The 22134-nt window shown below is 28.8% G+C and overlaps 2 protein-coding genes across 3 annotated transcripts; one reads left to right on the top strand and one right to left on the bottom strand.

Moving 5' to 3' along the window:
* Positions 1-3384: 3384 nt before the first annotated feature.
* Positions 3385-8019, top strand: LOC107623961 (arginine-specific demethylase JMJ20). 2 transcript variants are annotated; one of them, XM_016326374.3, is made up of 9 exons: positions 3385-3718; positions 4260-4418; positions 5104-5266; positions 5354-5471; positions 5627-5696; positions 5785-5865; positions 6341-6397; positions 6498-6609; positions 6750-8019. In XM_016326374.3, the coding sequence occupies exons 1-9, from the start codon at positions 3506-3508 to the stop codon at positions 7214-7216; spliced, it is 1440 nt and encodes a 479-aa protein (XP_016181860.2). In that variant the 5' UTR covers positions 3385-3505; the 3' UTR covers positions 7217-8019. The 2 variants fall into 2 exon arrangements, with proteins under 2 accessions (XP_016181860.2, XP_088359139.1); XM_088503013.1 differs by having other exon boundaries at positions 3499-3718; positions 4255-4418.
* A 1861-nt stretch (positions 8020-9880) lies between these two features.
* On the bottom strand, positions 9881-16599 carry LOC107623113 (protein neprosin). The gene is made up of 7 exons (XM_088503016.1): positions 16010-16599; positions 15820-15906; positions 15252-15470; positions 13919-14083; positions 13328-13381; positions 13052-13198; positions 9881-10603 (listed from the first exon to the last, which is right to left on the bottom strand). The coding sequence occupies exons 1-7, from the start codon at positions 16319-16321 to the stop codon at positions 10226-10228; spliced, it is 1362 nt and encodes a 453-aa protein (XP_088359142.1). The 5' UTR covers positions 16322-16599; the 3' UTR covers positions 9881-10225.
* Between the last annotated feature and the right edge of the window lie 5535 nt (positions 16600-22134).

Here is a 22134-nt window from a genome sequence, read left to right as displayed (position 1 = left end):
GTGAAAATGACGAGATCTCGATAAATTATGTCTTTACAGGAGAGAAATGGGACCGAAATAAGACAATTGTCAATGAAATATTTGCATATAATGTGGCATTAAATATCATGCATGAAAGTAAGGATATTGAGTCAAGATCAGTTGAAGAATGTCGACAAAGAAATGATTGGCCAAAATGGGAAGCAGCCATGAAGGCTGAATTAGACTCACTTGCAAAACGTGAAGTCTTTGGACCTGTAGTCCGTACACCTGAAGATGTAAAATCTGTTGGATATAAGTGGGTATTTGTGAGAAAACGAAATGAGAAAAATGAAGTTGTGCGCTATAAAGCCCGACTTGTGGCACAAGGTTTTTCACAAAGGGCCGGTATAGATTATGAAGAAACGTATTCCCCTGTAGTGGATGCGATAATATTGCGTTATTTGGTCAGTTTATCTGCATATCATAAACTGCATATGCATTTAATGGATGTGGTAACAGCCTACTTATACGGCTCATTAGATCGAGATATCTATATGAAAGTCCCTGAAGAACTAAAGATATCTAAACCATCCAATGAATATTCGCAAGGGTTATACTCAGTCAAATTGCAAAGATCTTTATATGGTCTAAAGCAATCTGGACGAATGTGGTATAATCGTCTTACTGAGTATCTGGCCAAAAACGGATTCAAGAATGATGATATCTGTCCATGTGTTTTTATAAAGAAATCTGCATCTGGATTCGTTATAATTGCTGTGTACGTTGATGATTTAAATATCATTGGGACTCTTGAAGAGATTCCAACAATTATAAAAACTCTAAAAGAAGACTTTGAGATGAAAGATATTGGAAAGACTAAGTTTTGTCTCGGCCTGCAGATCGAGCATATAAAAGGTGGGATCTTTATTCATCAAACAACATACACAGAAAAAATCTTGAAAAGATTTTATATGGATAAGTCACATCCATTAAGTATCCCAATGATCGTAAGATCTTTGGATGTGAAAAAGGATCCATTCCGTCCTAAAGAAGAAAATGAAGATATCCTTAGTCCTGAAGTACCATATCTTAGTGCCATTGGAGCGCTAATGTATCTTGCTAATAATACGCGACCTGACATATCATTCGCGGTGAATTTACTAGCAAGGTATAGTTCCTCTCCAACCAGAAGACATTGGAGTGGAATCAAACAAATTTTTCGATATCTTCATGGAACGGTTGATATGGGATTGTTTTATCCCTATGAATCCAAGTCACAACTAGTTGGCTATGCAGATGCTGGATACTTGTCTGATCCACATAAAAGGAGATCTCAAACAGGATATCTGTTTACATATGGTGGAACAGCTATATCATGAAGGTCCACGAAACAGACGATAGCAGCAACCTCCTCTAATCATGTTGAAATACTGGCGATTCATGAAGCTAGTCGCGAGTGTTTTTGGCTGAGAAGTTTAATTCAATATATTCTGTCATCATGTGGACTAATTGATCATAAGATAGCTCCAACTGTCCTGTTTGAAGATAATACAGCATGCATTGCTCAACTTAAGGGTGGATACATCAAGGGTGATAGAACAAAGCATATTTCTCCCAAATTCTTCTTCACTCATGATCTTCAAAATCAAGGGACAATTGATGTCCAACAGATCCGCTCAAGTGACAATCTGGCAGATTTATTTACAAAGTCACTCCCAAAATCCTCCTTTGAAAGATTAGTACATGAGATTGGGATGCGCCGATTTCGAGACATTAAATGATGTCGGCAAGAGGGGGAGATTGTACTCTTTTTCCCTTGGTCAGGTTTTTTTTCCCATTGGGTTTTTCTTGACAAGGTTTTTAATGAGGCAGTCCCCATCACAAAGGATATTGTACTCTTTTTTCTTCACTAAAGTTTTTTCCCATTGGATTTTCTTTAGTAAGGTTTTAACGAGGCATAATCCTAAATGGTCATTCAAGGGGGAGTGTTACGATAAGAACAACAATGAATGACCATGGGTGGCTAACATTTTCCATACTGAAGTTCATTATTACCAAAGCCTTTGTATTTAATAACAGTGGAATAAGGTGGCCTCTTTACTTGTATAAATAGAGGCTAAACCTCAGTACGTGATACAACACAAGCAAGTAATAATAAAATCACTTCTCTCTTTATGTTGCAATCAAATACTCTTCTCTTTATATTTCTACTACAATTCTTTCTCTTCTTTTATTTTATTAGTATTCTAAATTATCTTTTCTATTACTCTTTACATATAATATTAATAGCAATATTAATCATCTTTATTATATTGAGATAATAACAATAAACATATGCAATTCTCTCTCTCTTTATTTTTAATACTTCTTTCTATCTTTGTATATATATATACATTACAACATATAATATTATTATATATATATAAATTATTATTGAGCTAATTATTTTAATATTAGAATCTTCTATTTATACATCTCTATTATATATATATCTTTTATTTCACAACAAAACAAACATATCTAAAAATTATGAATAGATTTAGTATTTTTTTAAAATTAAATACACATACAAAATTTATTTAAAATTAAATGCTATTTGTTTATTGGAGTTGGCAAAAGACTTCAATAGATTTATTTATTTTGAATATAAAATGTGGAAAATTTGTCACTCTCCTTTTGAAAAAAAAATAGAATAATTTTAAAGTTCAAGTACACTATGAGAATTATATTGCTTATACTAAGTGCTTCTTCGACGTCATCACTAAATCAATAAAAAAATATATTTTTTAATAAAAAATATATTTTTTAATAAAAAATATATTTTTTATTTTTTTAGTCTATTTAGTAAATTTTTAATAATAAAAATTAAAAAATTAAAAAAACATTTTTTTAAAAAGTTATATTTTATATTTTTTTTAAAAGTTTTTTTAAAAAAAAAGATATTTTTTCACATAATAAATGAACAAAAAAAATACTTTTATCTTATTTTACTCAAACATAATTAATAAATAAAAAATTTTTTTACATAAGATATCTAAACATAAAATCACTTTAACTTTTATAAAAGATCTTTTAAAAAAAAAATTTTTGAGAATGACGCCCAAACAAAACCTAATTATATATATTCACTGAATTTTAATATATTTTAAATATTACAATTTCTTCTTTATAAAAATCAGAAGTCTTTAACAAAAAATATTGAATATCTTTGACATTAAGGATTTAAAAATTTTCTTTCTAAATTAACTTATAACTTATTTTTCTCTATTAAAATTAACTTTACATAAAATATAATATAATTTTCCATAAGATCTCATTACTTTTGATTTTTACCAAGAAAAAAAACTCTTACTCTTCCTATCAGGCTAGGCCTGTTTTTAAATTTTCATGGCCCAATTTTCTGAAACCAGACTAAAAAAAAAAATCATCTTCTTCTCCGAAAATTGACCTAAAAATAAAAATAAAATTTTTAGTTTACCAGCTGAAAGAAGCAGGTTGTGAAATTGATATTTGATTGTGTGAATTGAATTGTTTGATAGGGAAGATGAACATAAAAAAGGGTGAGATTGAGAAGGTGAATTGGAAGAATTTGAGTTACAGTGAATTTGTGGAGAGATTCATGCAAAAAAACCAACCTTTGTTGCTCAATGGATTCTCGGAACATCACAATTGGAGAGCTTCAGTTGATTGGGTCACCCCTCTTGGCCACCCCAATTTTCAATTTTTCTCCACAAATTTTGGGGATTCCAAAGTTCAGGTACATTATCCATTGCTTCTCTTGTTCAGTGCAATGTTATCAAATTCAAACCCTTGAGCTAATATTAGGTGCCCAATTTTATTTATTTTTTACTTTAAAGTTGATTCAAGTTTTATCTAAGTGTGTGGAGTTTAGGTGAACTCTTGAATTTGATTACCTTGATTATTAAATGATTAGTTGATTGTAATTGGGTAGCAAGAGGAGTTTGTGTTGGTACTTTGGAATATGTAATGTTGTTCTTTCTTTTTTGTGTTTTTTGGGAATTTTAGTTTTTGTTGGATGTAATATATTAAGGACTAAGGATGATTGTAATAAAAATGGAATGAATTTGATTCCTAAAAGTAAAAATGGTGAATGGCTATATAATCTTTTGTGCTTTGTTTTGTTGTTTGAGATTTGATTTCTTAGATATGGTTGATTATTGATTAGTTATTATGGATGATTATAATCAAATGGTCTGAATTGGATTTCTTAAAGTGGAAAAAAAAGGGTTGGTGAATAGCAATAATGAGTCAATTTGTTTGTGCTTGTCAAAGGGAAGGTTGCAGATTGTGACACAAGAGAGTTCACCGATCAGAAAAGGGAGGAGATGCTGGTTTCGGATTTTATAGGACGTTGCCTTCAAGATGTTGAAGGTTCTGCAGTCCAATCTAGCAATAGTCACTCTGTACCGTATTTGAAGGATTGGCATTTTGTAAAGGTATGCCCTATGGAGCTGGAGCCTAGTCTATGTTTCTGATATGCACAGGTCATCATTTAAGTTTCACCGTGTGGGTTTTGGTCCCTCCTCAAAAATTTAGAGATAAACTTTGTATAATAACCTGAATTGGAATTCAGAAATACATGCTTGAGTCTTTTTATCTCACCCTATTTTTAAGGGGACACCAAACACTCCATAAAAGTTAGTATTTTATGTTGTCTCATTCTCAATCATGGCATCCTTCATATATCAATATTAGACTCTGATTAGTGAATGAAATAAGGAAGCCTTTCAGCAGGGTTTGTCATGCATTGTTTATCATTCTCGTTCACTTTGTATCTTTTCATTAAGGCTCTGGTGCAATTAAATAGGATTGCCACCGTTGCTTTCCTTGAATTGTAGTCAATAAAGTTTTTGGCTGTTTGTTTTACTATTTATTTATAGTGCAACCTTCCTATATATCAAGTTGCGAATCTGTGTTCTGTGACCTAGTAGCTTCTTTATATAATAAACACACAGCATTAGCAAGAACAAACAGAAGTTAACAGGTGACTATTTGTCTTATTGGCATGGAGAATCCTCTCCTTACATCAGATTCAGAGGCTCAGAGCTTTTATGTGTTATATATTCTTGCTTTTGTAGATGACATTTTCCTCACTGGTTTTGTCTTTTCTCTCTCTGGCAGGAGTATCCAGAATATGTAGCATATAAAACTCCAATGTTCTTTTGTGATGATTGGCTTAACCTGTATCTTGACAACTACAGAATGCATACTGATTCTGACACATACCAAGAAAATAACGAAATATGTTGCTCTGACTATCGTTTTGTATACATGGGAGTTAAAGGTTCGATTGGTCTAGTAGCAACTAATGTCAGATGATTATGTACTAATCTTACCACTATTAACCTCTAGCTTTTTATTCTTCTCGCAGGATCTTGGACTCCTCTTCATGCCGATGTTTTCCGGTCATATAGCTGGTCGGCAAATGTTTGTGGAAAAAAGAGATGGCTTTTTCTAGATCCTTCCCAACATCATCTTGTATTTGACAGGTATGAATGCATTTCTTTTGCCAAATACAAACTAATGATGTTGTTTCAGAAGACAGTGATCCCAATGAGACAACGCTTGGTTGTTGTTTCAAAATACTTTATGAATTGTTTTGTACATAGTTGTCAGAGCTAAGTTGCTTTCAACTTTTATTTAGGAATATGAAAAATTGTGTATATAATATCTTTGATGAAGTATCTGACTCAAAATTTCCTGGTTTCAAAAAGGTAAATTTTAGCTCTCCATCTTGTCGTAAATCCTATTTATTCCGAGAAACTTCTGCATTAGCCTTCAGCAATTTGCCCATGTATGCAGGCTATCTGGTTAGAATGCATGCAAGAAGCAGGTGAAATTATATTTGTTCCCAGTGGATGGTACCATCAAGTTCATAATTTGGTATGCCCTAGCTTCTTATGTTTATCGATGTTATACACTTATACCCTCTTGCTTTTGAAATCGTTTCCTACAATCCCTTTAAAGTTGGAATTTTTTATGGACCAAATAAAGTAATGCTTCTGTTGGGATCACTTAGCTCACATTGTTTACTCCCCTGTTTAAAAAGATGTCGATTGCATTACATGGTAGAGGCAGCGATATAGCTAGCTTCTGAAAGATGGAGTTTTGAAGCATATTATGGTTTCTTTTTAGCTTTTTTTTTTCTCAGTTTTTTCAATTTTCAAAGTTTGTGAAGAAAAATGCAAAAAGAATATAATCATGTTTTCTTAACAAAATCCTAATACCAAAATCACTGAACATGAAAGCAGAAACAAAATATGCCTTAGATTTTTATTCTAAACAAGAATCATCAGATGAACCTATCAAGGATATTTTAGATGATGTAATCATTCAATGGTATTTCTTAACATTTCAGGAGGATACAATATCTATAAACCACAACTGGTTCAATGCGTATAACCTTTCATGGGTGGTAAGTTGAGCAATGTGATCAACTACATGTGTGGGAATCAAATTTAAAGAGAAATATATAATTGACTAAATTTGCATCATAATTTTCTGTACTATTATAGTGGAATTTACTTTTGAGGGACTACAATGAGGCCATCGAATACATAGAAGACATCAAGGATGTATGTGAGGATTTCGAAGGTCTTTGCCAGCGCAATCTTGCTGCTAACACGGGTATTAATGGCATAATCAGTTATCATTCAAAGATTGATTTATTTCATTGAAAAAGAAATTTCTGATAATTCAATTAACGGATAAAGGGATATATATTTTATGATTAATAGTAGTGGTGTTGTTATTATTATTTGAAACAGGGATGAACTTTTATGACTTCTTTGCTTTCATATCACGCTTCACCTTGGCCAACATTGTCTTGCTTTGTTATATAAATGGAAGACATGGAAATATCACTCAAATCTCATCAACAATAGCTCGGCATTTATTGATGAATCTTGGATCCATAAGGAAGGTTGCATCGGAGATGAAAGACAGGCATGCTCTAAAAGGAAATCAGGATCGCGCTGTGGACATTATAGAAACACTTGAAGATCCTAGGTTTTGCAAACTGTGCATGGATATTGGAAGAACATATGCAATGATACATGAAGAGTCTCATTTGTCCTTTGATTTCGAGAGCGCTTCGGCTGGTGAAATAGCGGATCTCACTGTTTTGAAAGCATACACTTCATCTCAGTTCTACACACCTGAAGATCTTGTTGAATTTATAGACAATGCTGTTGCAGAACATGGTGACTGTTACATCAACTCATCTGCAATATGACCATGCTCAATGCGTTCCAAAGTTCATATTTGATAAGTAATACCATGTTCGATTTTCCGTTTAGAAAGCTGCAAACCATGGTTGGGCAAAAGCTACACTCTTCTCGGAGTTCTCACTACTGTTGCGAGGACTCCTTTGATCAACGATCTATAAGAACTTCTGTAAGCACTCGTTGAGCCTATCGGCATCACTAGCCTCTTTCTACATGAGTACATGCCATGGTTTTGAAGTTCTAAACGAAAAACGATGTTACGGCTGCACATGAAGTAGGATCCAGCAACTGCATTCTTACAATTTTTAACTGACCCTTTTGGAACTTGTCCATGTTTGAGTAATCTATACTCATTACTGTGTTTAACTGATCCTCCATCTTGCTTATTCCGCATTTCATGCTACATTTAAATTCTTAATAGTTTTTGTTTGTCTTCATGAGTTACCCTGCTTTCTTATGTGGTCCATGTTTCAGAAACCAATGCTTCCTTGATGTCAAGCTCTCAATGTTTCTGTAATGAGAGAGAGAAAAAGAGTTGTTTGGTGAAGTCCTAGAAAACTAGGGAGTTGAAGCCTATTATGTGTTTCCTTGAAGTAGTGTGATTTTGAAGGAAGGTTAGTAAGATTCTCACCTCAAGATCTCATAGGGATACCTACACATTTGGTGTTTTGTTATTAATTATTAAAATATTTGCACTGTAGCATCAAAGATACGAATTTAATTTTGATGCACTATCAGTGTAAAGTAATTTTATACGTGCATCCAATTACATAATGCCACATCAGTAAAAAATAACTACCTTTTACATTAATCGCGCGAATGGTCATACAAAAGAACAGATGTAACTGTACGACTGTGTAAAACGCTTTACATTGTCTATATATTAAAATTAAACTCTAAAGAGATACACATAAAATTTGCTTGAATTAGTAATTTTCTGTTATTGAGATTTGAGAGGAACAACTTTTAGGGTTAAAAGCTGAAACATTTGAATTGAACTGAAGTAGACTAGCACTTTTTATTTTATATATGCACTTGTCTTTTTTGAAAATGAGGGCATGGTAGGGGACCTTCATGTGTCACTCACACATGAAACATAGAAGTGTCAATTCTTAGCTCTTGGGTAAATAAACCCTAGTCAATTTCTTTCTTTTTTGTCTGGTGTGAATCATCTAAGAATAGTAAATAAAATGATGCATTGCTGACATTGACTCTCACCTTTTGTTGTGTGTTACTTCTAGTCTACTACTACTGGTTTAGATTGAGAATGATGCTTCTTTAGTTAATATTTAAAATATATTGTTAAAATTAAAGTTAAATTTTTCAAAGTTTTAATAACACTTGGTTATTTTTATTTTTTAAATTAAAAAATAATATTAAATAATAAAAAATGTTCTTTTGTTTTAGCAACACTTTAAAAAATGTTGCTAAAATTTTATAGTTAGGATAGTCACCGTATCTATAGGCACTATATATATGTCTCTAAGGTAGCGTTTGTTTTGAGGTACTGAGACTGAGAGACTGAAACTCAGTATCATGTTTATTGGTTCAGAGACTAGTACTAAAATTTCTGTCTCTGTCTTCAAAATTTCAGTATTTCGGTACCTCCAAAAAGTGGGGACACAGGGGACTAAAATTTTTAGAGATGGAGACTGATATTTTAATAACATTTTATACCTAAAATACTCTTATTTCAATTAATTAATTCCAATTTTACCTTTTGTGCAAATTAAATTAGAGTTTCATTCTTGTTTCAATTTTTGTCTCCAATTTTACACCAAACAGAATATTGAGATTTATTTCAATCTCTATCTCTTAGTCTCTGTCTCTCAGTCTCAGTCTTTACGTCTCTGTCTCTCCACCAAACGCTACTTAATGGACTTGACATTGTTATAATTTGTTAAACACGTCCTTAAAATTATCATCAAGCCAAAGTTCAGAACATGACAAAATTATTATTATTATTATTATTATTATTATTATTATTATTATTATTATGAAATGTTTTTCCCAATATCCTAATACATAGCATGATGCCTTCATATTTGTTCATTGGAAAGCACAATATGGGATTGAAAACAATTGTTGCAATTAATTGGTCTTGGTTCACTGACCTAAAAAAATTATTTTAAATTTTCTTTCCCATTGCAACATTCGTAGTAGTAGTTTCTATGACACATTAAAATATTCCTTTCAGTTTTTCAACTCTTATAGAGGGATGCAATTTGAAAAATAATAATAGAATATAGCATAGAAGGTTCAATAGCCAAGTCTTTGATATTTTCATAATACTTGTTTGTTGATCCTCCACATGATTTTCAGCTGTTAGATACATAAAAAATTTGCATTGGTTTTTTTATATGGAAAATTCATAATGTTAGTCAAATTCAATTTCATCATTCACTATGTTTAAGATAAGATCTCTTTAAACAAAGAAATAGTAACAGCTAGGAAGAATTGGAAAAATCAAACTTGAACTGTCACTAATTAAATTGTTAGTCAAGAATACAAACAAAACAAATTACTCTATAGATTATCACTAAAGCATGTGAAGCATGCCATGAAAAAAGTAAAACCCTAGAAAGTGAGACAAAAAGAAAAAAAAAGAAACAAACACACACACATAGAGAAACCATCAAAAATAATTTTACACTATCAATTAATCTACAGAATTTGCAACAAACCATTATAATTTGATAGTGTAAAGTTATTTTATCATATAAGCCTACGTTTAGCGACGGTCTCAAAGCGATAATACAGAAGCATTGTGAAATACGCATATTTAAGAAAAGAACAAATTTTCTCTAGGAAGAAAAACTCATATACAGTTGTCTTCGTGTGAGATTGATACTAAATTTTCATTTGACGATTTTCAATTATCGACTTTACATGAAGACAACTGTATATGAGTCTCCATCTTTTTCTCTATCTTTACTGTTTCAACGTCTACGTATTATGTCACAGGACAGTTACCAAATGCGATGTGAATGCATATAAATTCGACATTTGTATATGTTTTAAGGACATCGGACATTTCGTCCGGGACCTCCATAGTAAAAGTAATGTCCCCAAACATTGTTGCTTCCTTGCCTAATGTCATAGCAATTAGAATGATCTGCTAATTGGTGAATGTTTGAGAGAGGTAGCAAGTTGTTGTCCCAATCAACAATTTGCAAGTTCCTAAAATATGCTGCTTTTCTAAAACCTTCACCAGCAAAGTGGCCACTCCCCATCTGAGTTCCAGTGTGGTAACCCCTTGAACGAGAGTTCACAATTTCTCCACCAAATTGAACCATGCTTGCATGGCTTCTTAAGTGGCTAAACATGGTTGCTGGCCAGTAACCAACTAATAATCCTGAACCAAATTCCAGCCACCAGTGTCCATGTCTTGGATCCTACACACACACACAGAGGGTTATTTAATTTAAACATGTTAATTGTACACCAAAAGTCAGTCACTAATCGGTTACAGCATATAGAAATACGTATTTAGAATCTCATAAATTTTAGAGAAAACAACAAATAGCTCTTTTGACCTTTTATCTCAGACAAATAAGTGATCAACTAATTGAAAATACAAAAACATCACCCACTTTCTAAAACGTGAGACATCTAAATAGAAATACTAATTTGGAATCTCATAAATTTTAGAGAAAACGACAAATAGGTCTTTGACCTTTTATCTCAGACAAATAAGTGATCAACTAATTGAAAATACAAAAATATCTCCCACTTTCTAAAATGTGAGACATCTAATCCTTCTGGAGGACTTATTTGTCCTTATATATTTTGAACAGAGGAACTTAAATGTCTCGTATTTAAAAAATAAAAAATATTTTTGTATTTTTAATTAGTCAGAGAATTATGTGTCTTCGAATTATAAAGTTAGGGACGTTTTTTATTATATTACTATATACAAGTTTGATTATTTTCCTTTTGCAGAATTGATTTTATGATTGATTATTTAGTTGGAGAAATGTGTGAATTAATACATAAATATACTTGCTGATTTAGCGATTGATTTTTAGTATATTTTAAAAATTTGTATACTTCATTTAGTACTAATAGAAACAAAAATAGGATAATGCAAAATTATTAATTACTTGTTCTCTTCCCTTTTGCCTATTGTGATATTTTATTTAGATAGATTAATTTAATGATTTGTATTGCTTGCATTGTTTCTATACTTCATGAGTTGCCATGAATTCTATTAACAATGTTCAATTTGTTTTTCCTTTCTTGGTAAAACGTCTTACTTTAAGATGGTTGTTTGTCATTATTGATAAAACAATACTTAATTTTGTTAAGTTATATTTATAATAATTTTCATAATTACTAAGTAAAGAAATTGCTAAATACTTATTATTAATTTATTTATTTATTGTGAGCCGTAAAAAGAATATAGTTTTTTTTTTTTTTTCTAAAATTAAGAATGAGACTCGAACCCGCAACCTTTAAATAAATATGGAGAGATTATGTCATTTGAACTATAGCTATTTGACAATAAAAAGAATATAGTTGATCCAAAATATATTAATTAAAATAATATTAATGAAACATAAGGATAGTAAAAAGTAGAAATGATGAGAAAAAGAAGAATTATTGGTCAAGTTTTATAGCTTTTTTTGGGAAGCCAGTTACAGCAAAGACCATAAGAAAAGCAAAGAAAAGCATGAACTATTGCTTTAATAAAGAAAACTAAAAAAGCAAAAGACATGGATGGTCGACCCCATTAAGGTTACAAAAGGAATCTTCCATTTCAATAACATATAGAAATATGCAAAAAGTTAGGGAAAATAAAAGTAGTAAATAGATTATCAAAAATATTTAATAAAAAAATTAGTCAAAAATAATTTAAAATTATCTTATTTAATATTTATTAATTATTATTAAAATTAATTAATATTAAATAAAATAAATTTATATTTTTTTATTATGTATTTACAAGTTAGGGAAAATAAAAGTAGTAAATAGATTATCGAAAATATTTAATAAAAAAAATTAATCAAAAATAAAAACAGTCTAAATTTATCTTATTTAATATTTATTAATTATTGTTAAAATTAATGAATACTAAATAAAATAAATATATATTTTTTTATTATGTATTTACAATTTTTTTCTTAGTTTCTAATATATATCACTTGATAATGGTGACGGTCATTGTTTAAGGTTTAAACTTTTTGTCAGAACATGGTATGTGTATATTATTTAAAAAATACTAACATTTTTAAAAGGGCCAATAACTCTTTTCTCCTTAATTGCTGTTGGATTGAATCAAAATTTTGAATTCAAGCATATATAAAATCAATCTTCGACATGCATTAAAGTTTTGTGGGTCAAACTAAAATTAAAGTTTGTTTACTTTTAATATTTTACTAGTATAACATCTAGATATTAAAAATTAATTAAGTAATGTTATTACTTGAACATTTAAAAAACACAAGATCTAATGATAGAAAATAGAGTTAATTATTCTGTTAGTTCTTATTGATTGATCAAATTTGTAATTAAATTTATATATATATATATTTTTTCAATTAAATTCATATACCAATTTTTTTTAATTTTAATTTAGTCTTTAGTTACAGTAGACGTTAAAAAAAATTCTGAATTCAACACAAGTAAACATTTTTTAACGTCTATTGTGACTAAGGACTAAATTAAAATAAAAAAAATTGGTATAAAGATCTAATTAAAAATTTGATAAAATTATAAAAATTAACAGAATAATTAAACTTAAAAAATAATAGTCTAATATTGAAATGTTCAAAATATATTTTTTAAATTAATTATTGACATATCTAAAGTAATTAAGAATTTAACCAAGAAATTATGCTCACCTTCCAAACCATTAGGCCAATATCAAATTGTTTGCTATTATATGTAGATCTTGGTGAGATTGCTGCACCTATTGCTATCCTATTGTTAGTTTGGATAAATCCAGAACACAGCAAATTGTAGCACCCAGTTGCTTGATATGCATCTGTCTACATTTTTATTATAATTATTATTATGTGAGATAATAAAGAGAAGAAAATTATTGGGGGTTTGAAAAAATAAATAATAAATAAATTGGAAGATAAAAATAAAAAAATTGGCTTAGCAATAATACTTACTGTCCAATAAGTGAAGAACCTAGGGTTGCTGTCTCCATATAATTCTGGACTTACCTGAAAGTGTTATTATAGTTGTTTCAGCCATAATAATCCATAATAAATAATAATTCTGAATTTGTCGTTAAATTACTCATTTCAAAAGTTTAAACGGATAGAATCTTTTTTGAATTTGTTTAATTTTTCATATTTTTTTCTTTTTTCTTTTTATTTACTTTATGTTATTTTTTTTTCATTTTGAAGTTCTCAGTAATCGAACTCTAAATCTTTCAGACATAGAGTTTTAATACTGTATCATAAAATCACTCATCCCAAAAGCTTAAGTCGATATGAGTAAATAATATGAATGACTATATCTCTATTACACTTATTAGATTATGAAGAAGATTAATATACATTTTTATAAATAAAAAGATATCACGTAAAAAAATATATTGAAATAGTCGTCCAATAAATGACAGCTGTTCTTTTAGATGATCATTTAGGTAGTCGATATAAAATTTTACTAATAAGACATTACGGATTTAACGTATGTGTAAAATTTTTTTATATTAATAATGTATCAAAATTAAATTTATTGAAATAAATGTGTACCTGCCAACCAGCTTCTATAGTATTAAGATCAAAACCAAAGGAGCCAGCAATAACCCAAATCTGTGACAAACTGAATTCATATTGATCTGTAACTCTTGGTGTCCATACATTTATGTTTGCTTTTGCTCCATAATATTGATCTCCATTCACAAAAACAACTGCATGCTGCATTCAAATTAACATATGCATAAATAACAATTATTCTATCTTACCTTTTTTTATATATAAAAAAGATTGAATTGTATTTATAAAAATATATAATATTTAGTATTTATGTATTTTATAAAATATGACACTGTCACATTTATAAATATTATATTAATCTAGTCAGTTTAGACATGATAAATAAAACATAAAGAAGATTAGTGTAATTTATTTTTTTCTTGAGTTCTTATTAAAAAAATTTAATTTTAATATACTGACAGTGTAAAATATTTAATCGCATTTATTTTTTTTATGTAGTCAATAAAAAATATAATTATTTTTACTGATACGACTATATACAATTAAACGCATTATATCAGAATTAAATTCATCTAATAAATATGTAACCAATATAGATGCAAAGAGAGGATCTTCATTTTGGTGATGATTTTGATATGGCTTTAAGGTGCATATAAGAGGACAACCTTTTAATAGTGGTGTCCCTTCATTGTCTCTCATATTGATGATAAATACGGAAAAAGTAGTGCTATTCTTTTCTTGCTGGCAATGAAAATAAAATAAACTAAAATAAATTAAAATAATAATAATAATAATAATAATAATAATAATAATAATAATAATAATAATAATAATAATAATAATGAAAGAAAAATGCAAAGGGTTTAAATTTGATTGAGAACACTTATGGGTAAGTTTGGCTAAACTTTTTAAATAAGTTCTTTTGAAAAAGAAGTTTAAAATATACGAACTTTTATTAATAATAACTTTTAAATAAGTTATTTTGTGTTTGAAAAGTTATTATAGAAGTCCTTGTTTTAAAGTTATGCATTAAATATGAGTGATAAAATAGCTTTTGAAAATAGGAGAAATCACATTTTTTTAACTTCTTCAAAAGCTCTTAAATAATTTTTTGAAAAGTTAAAAATTTATCTAAAAAATTGTACCAAACACTATTAATGTAACTTTTTATAAGTCAAAAGCTAAAAAAATAGTTTTTTATATGGCAAAAATGTAAGTTTACAGATTTTTCCTTTAATAGAATGAAAAAGAGATTAATAAAAGTAGAACCCACATTTTAAATAATAATAAAATAATAAAAAATAACTATAAAAAAAATTATATTCTCTCTATACCACTACAATCTGATAATAAGGTTCGAATAACTAACCTCGTGGCCGTTACCGGTTGAGTCTCTCCTTACATGTCTTGGTTTCCTTCCAAATCTTCTAATGGAACTTGCTCTTAGAACATCTTCCTCTTTTGTTCTTCTAATTGGAATAGTTCCATTAGGGCATTCTTCACCAGAATCACTCCATAGTTGAAAGCTTTTCATTTCCATTTTCTCATTGTTCTTGTTCTTGTATCTCTTTGGCCTCTCCGGCGGATCCTAAAAAAAAGACGAAGTCAAATCTCAAGTCGAGTTTGACGTTGACTACATGAATTAAACAACGACATAATATATTACTGAAAGAATTTCAAATACTTTCAGAATATCAGTGTTTTAATAATTTTAACTGTTGATCTTAATTATAAAAAATATATATTAATTAAAATCAACAGTTAAAATTACTAGAATACGAACACTGAAGTTCCAAGAATATTTAAAAATTTTCTTATATTATTGCTGAACCTTAAATCATGAAGGGAACAGGAATAGAATTTTCCATAATCATGAGAATGTAAGAACTATAAAATCAAATCAAATCAAAGCATGGAAATCAAGATGATGACATTACCAATGGTCTCTGACCTCTAAGGTTAGGATGGTCAAAAGCTGGTTGTTGATGAGACAAAACACAATCAATCAAATCACCATCTGGACTCTACAACACAAAAAAACAAAACCAACTTTGGTCAAAACCAAAACCCAAAAAACCAAACCAAAAACATGTTATAAGAAAAAGAAAAAAAAAAAAAGACAAGTACCTGAATTGTTTTGAGAGCAGGTTTATTGATCTTGGCCAAGTGTGCTCTAATCCTTCTCAGCTTGAGTAACTCAAGATTTGATCTTAGAGTTTGGTTATTAGACTTCAAGTTCAACAATGGTTGGTGAACATTGCACAATGCTGGAGTAACAATGATAAGAAGCAAAGAATGTAGAAGTAGTAGATTTTGTAGTCTAATGTTTTGGTATTGAGAATGAGAATGAGAATGATGATTGTGTTGTCTTGTTCTTGTTCTTGTGTTGAATTGTTTCTGATGATGATGATTATTGCAATGTGAATATACCTTCTTCATGTCTCTATTATTATTCACAAGAACAGAGCAGAGAACAGAACAGAACAGAGAAGTGAAGTGAAGTACTAAACAGAACAGAACAGAGACAAAGGTGTTTGATATTTTTTTATGAGTTTCTTCTTCTCTTCTCACACCCTTTTTTTTTATAAATATAATTATGAAAATGAATAAAGAATAAACAACTTCTTCTTCAACTGGTCCTCATTGCTTCCCTTCTTCAGAGAGAGAGAGAGAGAGAGAGAAGGGTTGTATTGATTTTGTGCTTCCCACACACACCATGGAAGATTTAGGAACCATACATATAATACTTATTATAGGTGGGGTTGCATTACACCTTCCAAACTTCAATTTTTTTTATTTTTTATTTTAATTATTTTGTTGAAGTATATTTTTTTTTCACTAATTAATCTTAGCTTAATTGATATTAACTCGGTCAACCTTTGTCGGATATAGGTTGATTGGATCACTTTTTTTTTTTTTAACCAAAGATATGAGACTCGAATCCGCAACCTCTTAATTGAGTATGGGGAGACTATGTCATTTGAGCTATTACTCGTTGGTTTTGAAATTTGGATCACTTAGTAAACAAAATTATCTAATATACATGTATTCTCTCTTTATATAGAAAATCATATAAAATGATAAATAGAAAAAAAATAGAATGATAATTTATTTATTTATTTTTATTTTTTGAGTTTTAATGCAACCAGTAAGATTATTTATACATCAAACACTCTTGGTAATTATATAAAAATATAGTTATTATTAGTTAATTATGTATTTAAATTCTTTTTAATCAACAAAAAATACGTATTAGTTGTTAATAAAATACTAGTGTCAAAATAATATCTATTATAAAAAAAATGGATTAAGTTAATAATATTTTATCAGCCAAACTTAAATAGTACAATCACTTTCTCTATTATATTAGTTTAGATAGATGATTAAACTTCAAAAGTATAATAATTGAGAAAAATAAACCCTTCTACTTATTAAAGTAAAAAGCTCAATTAATTCAGTAATTTTTTTTTATAAATCATAGTGTACTAAACAAATAAATATAATCGTTGTGATTAAGCTTACAATTTAATTTGCATTTACCTCTTATATATTTTTATTTGAGTTTAATTTATTTATTATATATATTTTTAATGAGGACAGTGTCAGTAAGAGGATGCAGCGGCCTCCGTATGGCCGGCAAAAAATTCAGTGATGCGAGGTGAGAATCGAAAAAGATGACGGTGAGTTTTGGACGTATATTGAAGATTACGCTAAGATTAGAAATAACCGTACATAGTGTGAATGGATTTAAATACTAATCTTAATTTTTAAATTTTAAAATTTGAAATTAAATAATTAATTAATAATCTAATTTTTAATTTTAATTTTTTTTAATTCATTGTACACAATTAATATTGTTCCCAATACTTTCTCTATATGTATTCCAAAAGTAATTTTGTCCAAAATAGTAAAGTAGACATTTATTATGAGGAAGACTTAACCAAAGATATGAGTAGTTATTTTCACTTTCATTCCACCTTCAAATATATGAATATGACTCACATTTTGTGTTGTTGGGTACATAACATAATGATGTAGCACTCTCATCTGCATAAATCAGCTTTAACTCAAATTATTAATTGCTAGGATTTGGCCCAAGAAAAAAATGACACCAAAGGAAGATAGCACGAAATCGTTTATGGGCCATGCCTAATCATTTTTCTTCAATTATGTCATTATGATTTTATGACAGTGGAGGGAGCCTATATAATATATATAGTTTATTAATTTTCTATTAATTTTTACATATTCATTAAAGTTTTTTTTCAAAAATATTTGATAACAAAAAATTACTCAAAAATAATTAGAATTTGTCTTATTTAATATTCATTAATTATTGATAAAATTAATAAATACTAAATAAGATAAGTTTAAGTTTTTTTTATCTCCTTAACATTTTTTTTCATTTTCAATCGATTTATCTTATTTTTTTATATATTTTTTTAAGAAAAAAATAAAAAATATAAAAGTAATTATAATTAAGTTATTTTGAAAAGAATATAAATATTTATAATAAAGTGAGACTTAAATAAATTTTTTATCGTAATAAAATATTTATTTTTCTTTAATTATTAGTTTGTTTAGTTAAATATTGACTAACACCCGATAAAATAAGATTTCATTAAGTAATTTTTTTTCCGTCTTCTCGAGTAATCTCTCGTTAATAATGTTGGTTTTGTTTACATTTTTTTATGATGTTAGAGAAATAAAAATAAATAAATTTATTTTATTTAGTATTTATTAATTTTAGTAATAATTAATAAATATTAAATAAGATTAATTTTAATTATTTTTAGTTATTTTTTTTATTATCAAATATTTTTGTTTTCTATTATTATTATGTGAAAAATAAGATTTATATAAGGTAGTTGGGACCAACAACTTAGGATATAAGATATGAATATTCACTATAAATACTATGTCCAAATTTACCAAAGTGATGAGCTTTGATTAACCAATGTGAATGTGTCAAAGTCCTCTTAATATTATGCCGACAATTTGTAGATGGTGTTGTTAATGGCAACCATAACTTATCTCCCATGCTATGAAAAATGGAAGCAAAACAAGATAGAGAAATCTAGAATATCATTAGTATTGTTTTGAGTAGCATGGTTTTTTTTTTTTTTTTTAGCCACACCACCTTTTTCCCTTTTTCTTGGGTGGTGATATTGCATTTTTTTTAAAGTATATTTTTTCATCATTAACATTTATGTTTAGTTTCAATCTTATTAACAATAATATTTTTATACAATTATTGTTCTAATTTTTCTTTCAGTATTTTAATTATATTTAAAAGTTTTATTTTTAATCTGGTCTCTAATATTTTAAACATATTTTAATTTTAATCTTAATATTATTTATTATGAAATCTATTCATAATCTATTCCAAAATAAAGTCAGGCTCATTAAGGATAAAGGCTTATTACAAATGACTTCCTCCACTTATTACGAATGATTTCTAGTTTTAATTATCTAAATAAGTAACTGTCTTTCTGAATCTCTCATATTATTTCTATCTCTCCTAAAAGATAGACCTTAATAAACTCCCAAAATAAATAGAACAACTATTCATTAATAAAAATAGAACTACTCAAAAAAATATAGTTATCTATTCCACTATAAATACACTGACACTTCTCAGATATATTCACATCCCAATCTACTAAAAACCTGCCTAAAACCCCTTGTTCATCCCACTTCCTCACGAGAAATTCGGACGGCAACATCTCGACACCTGTACAAGTCGAATGCTGCCTCAGGAGGAATCTAAACCTCACGTTAAGACCCAAAACAGCATTTCAAATAACGTTCGAAACAGAATTCATAATAGATTAAAAAAGAATGAAAGACTAATGGAATAATAAAGCGTAAGTAACATTACCATTTTTTCATAATATATATTAGTTCATCATAGTTCTTTTTAGAAACTTATTAGTTGATACTTATATTTATTTTTAAAGACTTATAATGCATTACAAATTTTTTTTAGAAATCTAGCTTCTCTTACTTAAAAAATATTCTATAAGAAGTACGAAAATAAAATAGAATATGTTTTTTAGTTATTGACTTCTCTTAGTCAATTATAGGTTGACTCTTAGACACTTCCTTTTCAATACTAGCGATAGTTTGACATTTTTCGCAAGTGATGAACTGTACTCTTAGAAGAAAGTTGATAACCAATGCTCAAAATTTTGTTCTAAAAAATATACATTGGAATAAAATTCTAACCTAAGGATTTAATAAAAGTCATGTCTTTAAAAAGATATTTAATGAAAAAAAAAGTGACATCTTTGTTTTTTCAAAAAATGATCGAACCATAAAAAAGTGTTAAAAGGATAAGGTTGCATAATAAGAGGAAAGCACGTTGCCACATTAACCTTTGTACTTTACTATAATTAAACAATTTAATCACCATACTTTTAGCTCATAATCAATTCCACAAATGGATTAAGAAAGATATTCTTCCATATCTAACATGAACATAATTATATATTAAAATTTTGTTGTATATAATCAAATTGGGTTGATCAAATAGTTAGTTCATTAGTTCGTTTAAGTAAGTATTATGAATTCGAATCTTATTTTATACATATAGTGATTTATTAACTAACGACAGCTCCAATCATGTCGCGACAAAATACCGTGAGAAATAAAAAGAAAAAATCTCTTGTATATGAAGCAGTACAAAATTCAAAATATGGTCCCTTGCACTAGTTATCTTTTTTTAGGGTTGTACCTATCAAATAATTAATATTGATTATGATGCTATACCTATTGAGTAATTAGTTTACTTTAATGAAATATTAGTATTCTTTACTATTTCTCTCTTCTTTTCACAAACACCCACTAACTCTGTCACCAATTATATAAATTAATTCGCAATATCAAGCCTATATGAATATATATTATTCAATAAAGAAATTAAATTAGTTTCCTCTTCAAATCATTCCATGACTTTTAATATTACCACTCATGAACCCTAAAAATTTATATTACTACTATCAATTGATGAGTTTGTCATTTCATCTCTTTTCTTATTCAGTTCAATATTTTCATTAATTGAAACAATATTATTCGACGGTTCATTATTTTTGTCAAACTTAATAATTTTTTAAGGATTAAATTATGTTTGTTTCTTTTAAAATTATTTTTATCAGTAATAAATTTTAGGGATAAGTATTGTCTTGGTTCCTAACGTTGAGGATCAGAATCGAAATTGTCTCCAATGTAATTTTTTATTTAGAATCATCTTTAATGTTTTTTTTTTCGTATTGAAATCGTCCTTTTAACATTTTCCAGACAAAAATACCCTCCACCACCAAAAATAACAACATCAATGAAATCAACACAAATTTAACAAATCAAGGAATCAGAAATTCAACAAATCAACACAAATTCAACAACCAAATCAACACACAACAACAAATAAAATCAGAAAATAACAAATCAAAATCAAAATTAAAAGTAGAAGTAGAAGAAGCAGAAACAAAAACTCAAGCAAAAGCTCAAGCAGAAGCAGAAAACAAAGGCCAAAGCAAGGAGCAAAAGTCGAAGCAAGAAGAAGAAGCAGATGCAGAAGCCGAAGCAGAAGAAGAAGCAGATTCAGAAGAAGAAGCAGATGCAGAAACTGAAGCAGAACCACCGACGCTTCCTCGACGGCAGCTCGTGGGTGAATCGGCGGTGACGGCTCAGCAGCGTGGTCTCCCGATGACGACGCGACGGCAGTGGCGAGCCCTAGCAACGCCGGCGCATCTCCTTTCCCTCTTCTTTTCTCCCCCGTCGTAGCCCCTCTCTCATTTCTTCTTTCTTTCGACGACGGCAGCTCCAAGCTCCGACGGCGCCGTCCCCCTCCCCCCTTCCCCCCTTCTTCTTCCTTTTCCCTTTTCCCTTTTCCCTTTTTCCTTTCCCTCCCCTCCCCCCTTTGTGTACCCTTTTCCTCCCCGCCCACTGCACCCTTTTCTTTTATTTTTTTTAAATTTTATAATTTTTTATTAAAGTAGGAGTAGTTTAGGAATAAAATAAAAATTTTATTAAAAGTGACGATTTTAATACGAAAAAAAATTAAAGATAATTTTAAATAAAAAATTTATGTTGGAAACGGTTTTAATTTTGACTCTCAACGTTAGAAACCAAAATAATACTTATCCTTAAATTTTACGACTAACCTTTATTCTATCAATAATTCAAAATTCAAGTCCAATTTAGATAAATTAAAATTTAAAAGACCTAAATTAAAACACAATCCAAATCTT

The sequence above is a fragment of the Arachis ipaensis genome, chromosome B10 (genome assembly GCF_059453495.1).
Source record: "Arachis ipaensis isolate K30076 ecotype BB chromosome B10, ASM5945349v1, whole genome shotgun sequence".
NCBI classification, from domain to species: domain Eukaryota; kingdom Viridiplantae; phylum Streptophyta; class Magnoliopsida; order Fabales; family Fabaceae; genus Arachis; species Arachis ipaensis.
The sequence above is the reverse complement of the archived record's forward strand: the minus strand, read 5'-3'. Positions and strand labels throughout refer to the sequence as shown.